General features: G+C 44.0%; 2 protein-coding genes across 3 annotated transcripts in view; one reads left to right on the top strand and one right to left on the bottom strand.

The window, feature by feature from the left end:
• Positions 1 to 436: 436 nt before the first annotated feature.
• LOC115354451 (piggyBac transposable element-derived protein 4-like) lies at positions 437 to 1,633 on the top strand. Its single transcript, XM_030044844.1, has one exon. It carries the CDS (start codon positions 437 to 439, stop codon positions 1,631 to 1,633), a length of 1,197 nt encoding a protein of 398 aa, XP_029900704.1.
• Positions 1,634 to 2,602: 969 nt separating this feature from the next.
• The window catches only part of sgpp1b (sphingosine-1-phosphate phosphatase 1b), a 36,695-nt gene continuing 27,552 nt past the window's right edge, over positions 2,603 to 11,745 (bottom strand). The window contains exons 3-4 of one of the 2 annotated variants that reach the window (XR_003927745.1): positions 5,251 to 9,795; positions 2,603 to 5,214 (exon numbers count right to left, since the gene is read on the bottom strand). Coding sequence is in view for 1 of the 2 variants with exons in the window: in XM_030044101.1 (XP_029899961.1) it covers positions 9,244 to 9,795 (552 nt within the window). In the remaining variant the exon portion in view is untranslated. Of the gene's footprint in view, positions 9,796 to 11,745 lie in introns of both variants that reach the window. The other variant, XM_030044101.1, reaches the window with a different exon arrangement.

Genomic DNA, 11,745 nt, shown 5'->3' with positions numbered 1-11,745 from the left:
AGCCACACACAAAGCGGCAAGCAAGCGTGGTCGACGTCGGTCTGCAACACCAGCAGTGAGAGAAGGAGAGGAAGTGGAAGAAGAAGAGGAGAGGTGGCATGACAGACAGGAGAAGGACAAAAAACCTGACCCTCTGCGATTCAATCCGGCTAGGGTCCCTGGCCCTACATTTGACACAGCTAAGTCATGGTCTCCCCTTGCCCTCTTCCAGCTGTTTTTTTCCACCTCTGTTGTTCATACCATAATCAACAACACCAATGCCAACGCTGCCAAGAGACAACAAGCCGGAAAGAAATTCAAGTGGGAAGTGCTTACAGTGCAGGGCTTCTATACATTTTTGGCTGTGATTATTTTCACTGGCCTTGTGACAGTCCACAATAGAGCTGACTTATGGAGGAAGACATCCCCGTACAACTTCTCCTTCCCAGGTAACAAAATGTCACGTGGGCGTTTTGAGGCAATCCTGTGGTCACTTCATCTCAGCAACCCTGATGAAGATGAAGAAAATGAAAAAAAGAAGAACACTGACGAATATGACCGTCTCTTCAAAATAAAGCCTCTCTACAGTGAGCTGGTGGAGGCCTGCAAAGCCCATTTCCATCCATATCAAAATCTCTCCATCGACGAGCGCATGGTTGCTTCCAAAGCCAGGATCAGCATGAAACAATACATGAAGAACAAGCCCACAAAGTGGGGCTATAAGCTGTTTGTTCTTGCAGATTCTTCCACAGCCTACACGTGGAACTTTTTTGTCTACACAGGCAAGAGTGTGTCCACCACAGGTCCGGGTCTGAGTTACACAGCAGTCATGGACCTGTTGCCTTTTCCATTGCTCGGTGGAGGCTACACTGTGTATATGGATCATTTTTACACAAGCCCTGCCCTGGTCCAGGATTTGGCGAAGAAGTTCATCGGCTGTTGTGGAACCATCAGGAGTAATAGAGTAGGTTTCCTTCAGACCCAGGCGAATGACCTGCCTAAGAAAGCTGAGAGGGGAGATCTGCGTTGGATACGGCGCAGCAACCTCCTCTTTGTGAAATGGATGGATACACGGGAAGTGACCCTGTGCTCGTCGGTGCATGAGGCCTTCACTGGGCAGACGGTCAGGAGGCGGGTGAAGAAGGCTGGTGTGTGGCAGGTGAAGTGTGTACCTGTCCCCGACGCTGTAGTGGACTACAACCGCAACATGGGAGGTGTGGACCTATCGGATGCACTGATAGGCTACTACAGCATCCTCCACAAGACCATGAAATGGTATAAAACTTTTTTTTATCATTTTGTGGACATTGCAGTAGTGAACAGCTTCCTGCTACACAAGGAGCTGCTGAAGTTGCGGAACCCCACCCAGACAAAGCCGCACACCCAAAAGACCTTCAGAGAGCAGCTGCTGAAAGAGATGTTGGAGTTTGCTGAAAGCTCAGCAGCTTCTCCACAGCCTGCCTCTACCCACAGCACATGCATGCCCCTCTACTATGCAAGTGAGGACTCTGACAGAGTTAGAAAACACTGCAAGAGGTGCTTCGATGCTGGGATGCCGAGGGTGAAGACGGCTGCCTATTGTAGAAAATGTCAGGTCCCACTGTGTCTCAGTGCAAAAAAGAACTGTTTCCAGCTCTGGCACGACAACCAGTAGAGACTCAGGAGGAGCTGTTTTTAGGTGCATTTTACACTCAGTGTAAATAGTTGTGTGTGAATTTTTTGCAATTTACAGTTTACTTTTTTTTTTTTTTATTATTGTTGGTAAATAAATATGTTCCATTTTGATTCAAACTTCAGTTGCTTTGTATGGTTTTCTTTGAAAAATGTATACAGGTTTGGTTGATTTTTAAAAAAAATGAAAAATCTCAAAACTCAAACTGTTGAAAATGTATGTGATGACCACTAATAATGACATAAAAATGAAATATATAGTTAAGTACATCAAAAACTTCAAATGGCACGGATGGTGCCAAAATGTGCCAATATGACCATTTTGGAGAGTCCGCCTGAATAGTCTGTACTAAAACCTCTGTAATTTTGCTCTGCTTCACTTTATAAGCATCAATTTTGGCAGAGAAAATGGTAACACATTGTGCTATGCTTTGATTTTGATTTAGAGCTTCATCTGCAACATTTCAAAGAGATATTCATTGAAGAAGTATGATTTTTTTTAAAGGCGGAAATTAAATCTGTCATTTCTGCTGTGCCATCTTGATTTACTCTAAGCCAGTGACATAAATACTGATACACATCTGAACAGATTTCACAAGTGTTCCCTTTATTATGACACCAGAATTATTCAAATAGACCTTGTAGATGCAGAGATATACTCTATTCATTTTGGGTATGTCATTTTCGAGCAGAAACCTAAAAAAGAGCCTGGTTGACATCTGGTTAAAACTGAAAAATAGCAAAAAAGAGACGCTTTTTCTTCTAAAAAATAATGGGTACCAGGTCTTGTTGATTCTTATATTGTCATGATCATCTGTGTTGCTGTTGGTTTCTGTGCTGCTGGTGCTGTTTGGGAGGCTTCATCATATATCAGCGTCCTAGTGTCCAGCCTTTTTTTGTGTGCGTGTTTCCTGAGAGATTTCCCAACATAACACACCGGGAGAGCAGCAAGTTGAATTATTTTAATCATTTTATTTCAGTTAATTTACACAAACAAAACGATCAGACATAACAGATTCTCATTTAATCATAGATCAAATCCAACAATAAATTCTGTCGATATCAAAAAATACTGTGAAACTGCATAAACGGTCCTCTAATATTGACATCTTATCAAATCCGGACAGTCGTACGAGTCCAACTGGCTCTGAGATGAGAACAGTTCGTTTCATCAGAACAAGACAGGAAACACCAGAGACGTTGAATCAGATCAGGAACTCAACGTGTTTTCTGACAAAATGACAGCTTGTAGACAGAAAATGTGACTGAATAGTGTTGAAGCTCCTCACCGTCCTTACACAACAGAAAAGATTTGTCAAAAGTGTTTTTTGTTTCTAAATATGAAACTGAGTTAGTGACATATTTCCCCAGAATGGATACGCAGCAGCATGTCAGAGTGAAACTTTTCTGATCAGACTGAACACGTGAATCACCAGGGAATTCATTTGGTCATGCAAAAAGACAAACCTCAATCACGCATTTACACTTTTTTTTTTTTTTTTTTTTTGCCATGCAAACGACTGATGAATGCAACATGACAGAGGATTCAAATAAACTGAGACTGTTTAAAGATAAAAAATCACTCGAGTAACAACTATGGCGGCTCTTTTTCTGATACTGCGAACGTGAGCGACAGCAAACGCTGAGATGTGCTCGACGAGGGCAGGTGAAGATGAAATGAAATCTGAATGCTCGAGAGCCTGAACTCAAAATATCTCCAACAGACTCAAACTGTTTTCAGTTTTTCTTATTTTTTACCAGAACGTGGCTGGTGTGGATTTCCCTCCCTGCTAGGAAACACTTATGCAGTGACAAGTGCAAAAGGCAACACGACAAACTGAAATACAGCAGGACCTCGAGGATCCAGAAAGACTGTGTTGTGTGAGTGAGTGTGTGTGTGTGTGTGTGTGTGCGTCACAGCCACTATAAGTCATTTCTTTGATGCTGCTGTTGTCTCAAACTGCCAGGCCCACATGTTTATTATGTGGTTTAAAGGCATTAATGAGACATTTAATGAAATAAAGTTGTTTCCCTGAAGGCTTGGTGTGTTTAATATGTGTTTTCTGTGTGTTTCCAGATCGCAGACGCTTTGGATAGTCGAGGTTCTGCTGCTGTTTGGACCGACCAGCCAGAGTGTGAACAGGCCGATCACCAGCCTCCACCTGAGCAACCGTGGCCTTCAAAACGTCTTCCTGAACAGTGGTAAAGGCACTAGAGGGCGCTACACAACTCAACCCTGATTTATTTGGTCATCCATTAAAAAAAAAAAATAATAATGATAAAATAAAAAAATAAAAAGATCAAATATATCTGAGATCCAGTAATTTCAAGATGTAAGCGACAAAAACAAAGACACACACGACACAATATTCGTGAGCATAGCAAGACAGCAAACACTGTTCACCACAGATAAAATGAATCTCTTGGGTCCGTCCCACACTGTTTCTCTCGGGTCCACCTGGTGGTCTTACACGGGACGTGGGGAGGATTCTTCAAATTGGGAAACAGTGGAGGACGTCCTAATAATAGCAACACTACCATCATCATCATCTTTATCCCCGGCCAAAATGCCTTTTAACTGAAACTCAACGATATTTCTCCAAACTTTTTATCCGGCAGCTACATCTTTCCCCCGAGCTGGAGAGCCATTTGTCACGCTGACACTTTGCAGGTGTGTGTAGGACTCTGCCTGACCTGCGCTGTAACCTTTGGAAACCTCCGCAACGCCGAGTCCAGCGTTGTTATGAAATGGAATGAAGCTGAGCTCGGGATGTGTGTGTGCACGGTTCAAACCCTGACCCTGCAGGAGGCTAAACTGCACCCCCTCATCACTGCAACACTGTTTTTTCCTCAGGATGAGACAACTGAGGTTAAGGCCTTTGTGTGGAAAACCATTTCACCCATTTTCACTTATTAACGGTTATTGCGTTCGCCGCTCAAATCTGATTCACTGAACAGATGCTGTCCATTGTGTCCAGTAAACAAACAAGAGCGAGCGAGAGTCCACTTCCTGTTTATCGATAGAAAGGGGAAACATTAAGACAAGATGCTGAGGAAAACAAACAAAAAAAAAAAGTCATGTGCGTGCATAAGGCCACAGGATGCGAGGCGACACGCGCCGGACAGCGGACGCTCAGCTGAGTGTCGGCATCCTCCACTTCCTTCCAGCTGACCAATCACAGCCCGGCACGCTGAGCAAAGTCAAGGTTGTAGGTTTATAATCAACAAGTTGAGGGAGATTTTGTGAATCTGCAGCTTAGACAGAGAGCAAAAACCTGCTTGGCCAGGGTCGCTGACAGCTCTGTTCTTTGAAGTTTCTTCAAAAAAATTCCAACGCTGAAGCACAAATGATGAGACGCAGCAAAGAGTCACAGTTTCATAACTCCTCAGCCACTTTCAGCATTTTTCTTATTTTTGACAAAATAAAAGCCCCCATGACATGGATGATTATCAGACAAGCTTCCAGCCACAGAGAAAAAACACATTTGTTCGGTTGTAATCTTTCGAAACATTTACAATTATTATTATTATTTTTTAAATGATTTTTATTTATCATTACTTGAGCTGAGGAGGAAAACGGTCGCCGATCCCGGTTCTGACCACGCTCAGCTTCTCTTCTTCTGTAATCCAACCTCAAACTTTTCTCAAAGACGACCTGACGTGACCTCAGACCAGCTGCTCTGAGGTCCTCCTGCCCGGCTTGGTGGGGTGGAGGTGTGTGTGTGTGTGTGTGTGTGTGAGTGAGTGTAATGGGGCTCATATCAGGACAAAACCGACACAACGACATACAAGTGTTACCTTGTAATGGCTTCCTCCTCAAAATGGGGACTTTCCTCATCTTTATTTTTTCCATTGGAGAAAGTGAAAAAAACAAACCCTAATCTCAACATAACGTACAGTAAATACTGCCTTGTGGGAAAGAGAATGGGTCACATTTTATTTTAACCTGCCTATGAAGCACTGTATTCGCTCTTTAAGCGATGACCGTGTGCTTTCTAACTCTGTAACTCTGGCAGCAGTGGGTTCTACGCAGCGGGAAGACCTTTGGTCACTTCCTCCACATTTGAACTAAAATGCACCTTGGTCCAATCCTACAGAACACATCTGTAAATGTATATAGTGACAGGAATGGGGGAAATATATGTAGTGCTATAAACTGAGCTGCTTCAGCTGCAGCAGGAGAGGAGAAAGTCTTTCAGTGTAAAAACTGCAGCTCACTTTTACTTCTCTAACAGACCGACCAGTTCAAACCCCTCACAACAAACAACATGAAGGGGATCAGCAGATTATCAGTGTCGTCTGATATCAGCTTTAGAAAGCAAGATCGATAACGGTCCCAATTAAATTTTTACTGTGGATATTTGGTCGATTGTGAAATAGACATCTTTGTGACTTTTCTCTCAAAGAGGGTGTCAGTCAAATTAGCAACACAGTAAAACTGACGGGGTGTCGTGTTAAAAAAAAAAAAAAAAAAAAAAATCTTAAGAGAGATTTGTACAAAAATGCATATCAGTTTTGGTGCTGGTATCGGCTGTTATGGGTGGGCAGATTTAACCGCATCAGTGCTTTTCTAGTATTTTGGCCAACCTGCTGCACTATCAGACCAAAATATGACGTCGTGTGTGTCATCACACACCAGATAGCAGATAAAGTTGTGCTCTTGCTGCTCCTGTGCAGCTCAGTGTGCACATCACAGGGAGAGACATGCACGTTAGAGGCTGCTTTTCCCATTGCAGACAATTTTAAGGCGATATTTTCATCGGATGGCAGACGTTATGTCTTGTTTTGTTTTGTTTTTTTTCCTTTCAAAGTCAAAGTGGTACTCACACTTTAGAGGCTGCGTCTGAGTGCAGTGGAAACTGTGTGAAAACCGCGGGAGGCAGGAGCGAGGCGGGAGGCAGAGAGAGGAGACAAGAGGCGTAATGAGACGACCTGAAACTAATTAATCCTCCTCATCCTGCAGAGGAGGGAGCACGACGCCCTGAGGATGACAGAACCAGGTGAGCTACAATATTGGATTCGTGTTGTCACAAAACCACAGACAGATCGTGTGTAATATCTAAAATGTCAGTAATATGATGCCACAACAAACAAAAACAAGGAAAGCAGCTTTGACGCAGATTTCCCACGGGGGGATCTGATGTTGTCTGATGTCTGATATACAGAGCTGCTAAAAAATGATTATCACCGTAGATTATTTCGATGAAGTGGTTAATCATTTAGTGTATCAAGTGTGTAAAACAAGCCAAAGTCTCATGGGAAGAAAGAAAAAACAGAGGAAAAAACCCTCTGTATAAGTAATGGTATGAACCGAGAAAATGAAGACTGCTTGGCATTTTTATTTGATAAATAACTAAAACAATCAATTATCAAAATGATATTCAATTAATTTTCAACTAATCAATCAATAAATCAACTAATCGATTCAGCATTAGTGTCTGATCCGTCTTTGTCCGCTCTGGAGGCCAAACAGTCACATTTGGCTGCACCAGATTATTATGGACTTGGTTTCTAATGATTTTAATCTTTAGTAGCAGTATTGATCTGTTATTGATGTAATATTGAAATCTTGGTAGTCGTGACAACACTAGTACTGGGTGACCGTCTGTATCAGATTGTTAGTCGGTGCTGGTAAACTACAGTATTTGACTGTTTTGCATTTTGCCAAAAGAGGCTAATTAAAGATTGTTGATTCCTACTCAAACGTCCGTCTTCCCTCCAGCTACAAAACATATTTTCAAAACATGTTTAGGCCCAGCCGGGCAGCATCCTCCCCGCTCTGCGTCCCTGTCCTGCCCTCTCTCTGCTGCCCACGTGGCGTTTCCTCCTGAGAGCGCCGTTATCGGCACCATCTCCTCCCTCCCGACACAGCGGGACGACGCGCCCCCCCCGGCACAGGATGTAGACGCGTGCGGTCGAGAGCATCCCTGTTTTATCAGACAGGAAGTCGGTGCTGCCGTGTTGAAAGCTGAGCGGGTCAGCTCAGCACGCACCGACTCCCGTCACCCTGACAACCTTATAGAAAAAAAATATACTATTAAAAACTATCTGTACATTTCCCACTGTGAAACTAAACAGCGACACTTCCTTCCTTCCTTCCTTCCTTTCGGATCATATGTGCCCAGTCATTGCTCTTGTCCCGTCGCGTCACAGGAAAAGCAATCGATCCCGGAGCAGACGAGAGAACAGCAGAAAAGCAGACAGAGGACAGGAAGAGTCCTTTGGGAAAAAAACAACAACAACAAAAAAAAAACACTGTACATGTGCGATCAGACACCTGGGAGACCATCAGACTGTAATGTCTGATGTCTCTCAGCATCACTTCCACAGGTAAGAAAGGTTCAGTGAAGTTTAAACTCAAAGGGAAGGGGAGTGGGAGGGTGAGGGGGGTGACTCCACAGGGGTAACCGAGATCAAGGGAGGAGATTTCTCCATCGGGACAAACTCCAACACAGGGATGCGGTACATAAAAGCATAAGGATATTATTGCCTTGAGAGGTGAGAGACAGGAAAGGCAGATCAAATACGAGTATCATAAAGCTTTCTGACAAAGAACCATAAAAACATCAGAGATTCTGAAAAGCCACAGGAAGAACGAGAAGTTTCCACCAGCCACCAGTCAAATGCGAGTTGATTCAGATCGTGGCTCGCAGACTTTTCACTTCCCTTGCCTCTTTGGCAGGAAACCAAACATTTTCAGAAGGAGCTACAAGTGTTCTGGCTGGTGAAAGAGTAATAATTAGGGGCTTTTTTTCTGGGATCGTGCAGCCTCGGTGGCCACTGGAGAGGAAAGTGAAGTTTCCGGCCACTGCCATAATGCAGACAGATGTACAGTCGCTCCATAAAACTCAGAGGATGAAGTGTACACATCTCCTGAATGTACACAGCTTCCACCTTCTTCACTCCTGAATAAACAACACCGCCTTCCTGTGTGTGCTTATATGGTTCTTTGTCTGAACTTTTAAAATAAAAGCAATGAATTGTAATGATAATGAAAATAGTAAGACACAAATCGGGCATGTAGCTACAAGTGGCTTTAGTCAAACGGTCCCTCTGGGCCACTGCTACAGAGTTATTGCTGTTAGTCTGAATGAAGCTGACTGGGGAGCAGTAGGAGTCGGTTCACCTGTAAAAGTGTTGAACCGTTTCGATTTTACTCTTCTTTTAAATAATTTAGAGACTAGAATAGATAGATGTTCCTTGCCACAGTGGCAGGTAAAACTGATAGATACCAGACAAGGCCGATGAGCCTCTGACTGGCGACCCTGCCGACAGGCCACACTCGAGGAGCGTGGAGGAGGAAACCTATCCTGTAGAAACTAAGAACGAGGATTGAGGTGAGGAGAGGTGAGGTTCGTTCAGGACAGTCGGGTGCGGCTGCCCCGTCAGGTTCAGCCTCTTCGGTCCTAACCTGAGCCAACAGTGGAAAAAACTGCAAAACTGATAGCATCCAGATCAGTGTTCAGGTAGAAAATTCACCTTCCTCCGGTCACAAGCCGCCTGCTCTGGCCAGGAGAGCGGACGGAGAAAGATAACAGCATGGTGACGTTTTCTGTTGGAGTCACTTCACCCGCCAGCAAACCAACCGTCCGATCAGGAGAGCTGCAGGTAGCTGAAGAGAAACGGGACCAGGAAGAGGACGTTGAAGCCCACTGTGCCGTAGACGATGTAGCGGTAGGGCAGCTCCACCTCCATGTGCTGCCTGGCCTTCCTCACGTCTCCGCTGGGGATCCCAAACACCCGGCAGACCAGGGGGATGGTGAAGGCCTTCATCAGCGCCCGCGTGGCCACCAGCACCAGGACGCCCAGGAAGAGCCGCAGCACGGCCAAACCCACCAGCTGTAGGCTGAGAGGCGGCATGGAGAAGGGCAGCGCCTCCGGAGGCGGGTCGGGCATCAGGCCCAGGAGGTGGTTGACGTGTGAGGCGAGAGCCACTCCGGCGCCGGTGCCCAGGATCTGAGCGGTGTCACCCCGCGAGGTGCTCCAGGTGTCCAGGGTGAAGGAGAAGAGGCCGAGCCCCAGGTGGAGGGAGATGATGATGAGCGGGGCGTAGCGGCATGTCAGGTTGAAGGTGTCGATCAGGTCCAGGACCGGCAGGAAGAACAGCAGGATGATGACGCTGTACAGGACGCCGGCTATCACATCCTGGAACAAACAAACAAACAAACAGCAGGTTACATTTACAGCATTCAGCTGAATGATTACTTACAAATATTCAATTAGGATTACACAATATTGTTCTAAGTGACGGCACTGTCTTTATCGGATGAGGATTTTTGTTGTTTGGTGCATTTCCCAGAGTCGGAAAAAGGAAGTTGAGAAGTACCAACAGGAAACAGGAAAACAGAGAGCTGGACACAGCAGTGAACTCTGGACTCAGAGCTCCGTCAGCGTTACAGCCGTCACAGCCAATTATTTATTGACCCGTGCAGCAAAATGACTCTTGCTTTCCAGCTTAAATAGATAACGATGTAATCATCAAGCTCGGCATTTAACAACTCGACTTTATCTCTACAAGTTACCTCACACAGATGAGGTGAACGAGAACTGCACTTATTGCAAAAATGATAACCCTGAATATTGTTTTTTTTTATCAATATCATTGATATCAGTGGTTCAATGAACAAATTAGCTTTACGGCACTTCCTGCATGTTATATTAGCATCTCAACTAACCCAAACCCTTTTAACTACAGTAGACAAGCTGTATGAAGTTATTTTTTAAAATTTTGCCAATATGTAGAAATGCCAATAATGTACAATTAAATTTGTGAATTACATGTTATTCTGCAGCATTACCAAGAACACCACACCACACCACCACACCACACCAAGAACACCGAAATCTTTTCTCAAAACCGTCAAAAATCATCTCTGTTCATCAATATTACGTATTTAGTAGTTTTTTTTCCATGAAAAAAACATCCCATGCCTTAGAACAACTTAGATATTACTCTAATCTTTTCTCACATTAAGTATGCCCAAATCGATGAATGACAAGAAAAACTGGACGGTGTCTTTTATCAGGCTGTTTAGCTGGAACGCCCGGCCGTCGAGTTCAAATCCACATGCAGCAGCTGAAATGCAGAGTCAACTGGTGATGAGTGTGTGTGTGTGTGTGTGTGTGTGTGTGTGTGTGTGTGTGGAGGGAGGGGGGTCTAGTGCCTGTGTGGGCTGATGTTTATTTTGTGTTTTCACATCCCAGGTTCAAATCCAGCTCATGACCTCTGCTGTGTGTGAGCCTCTTTCTCCCTCATAATATCTCACGCTCTCCTCATGCTCTCTCTAATGAAGCAGGAACAGCGTAAGAGAAAAATACGTGCTGAGACACAGGTTTCTTTATTTACCCCTGCTGCCACACGGAGGGGACACTTACAGTAGCAGGAGTAAATTATGAGTGTTTCAAATGCCACGTCTCAGCAGAGTCTAAATACCAGGCCAGAGGTAAACACAGTGAGGACGTGACACGAGTTACTGGAAAAAACAAAACTCCTACACACAGCTACACATAACCATTGTGTTGCAACAGGCAACTTGTGTTTGTAGAGCAATTATTTTATTTATTTTATTGTAGTGTACTTTAATCTTAACTATTATTTTTTTTTTTACTAACTTCAACTGGGGCATGGCAGTGACTGTGCTTTACATAATAACAAAAATAACTTTCAAACAGATTCAGGTGGCATCATGAAACTTTGTGGAAGGGAGGATTTAAGTCACTTTTCACATTAACTGACCAGAGGGAGTGTGGGTGGGGTGGGGGGCAAGATTAAGTGTTGGTCAATACCCAACATGTAGAACTGGCATATCTTTACCACTGCATAAGTATCCACTCTAGGGGTCTAGTGATTCACTCAATTCACGATTTGATTTGATTCACAGTAGTTTGCACAAAATTTGAATTTAGAAAAATTATTAGGGCTGCGGCTACCCATTATTTTAGTAATCATGTATTCTACCAATTATCCCATCGATGAATCCAGTAATTGGATAAGGAATACTTTTGTGTTTCTTTAAAGTGCAATAGTAAATGCACAAAAGATGGCATCAGGCTATTTAATTAACCTATTTTAACCCCTGCTTGTTGACAGATAAT

Source organism: Myripristis murdjan, chromosome 22 (genome assembly GCF_902150065.1).
Source record: "Myripristis murdjan chromosome 22, fMyrMur1.1, whole genome shotgun sequence".
Taxonomy (NCBI): domain Eukaryota; kingdom Metazoa; phylum Chordata; class Actinopteri; order Holocentriformes; family Holocentridae; genus Myripristis; species Myripristis murdjan.
Note: the sequence above shows the minus strand (reverse complement) of the source record. Positions and strands in the feature narration are given on the sequence as shown.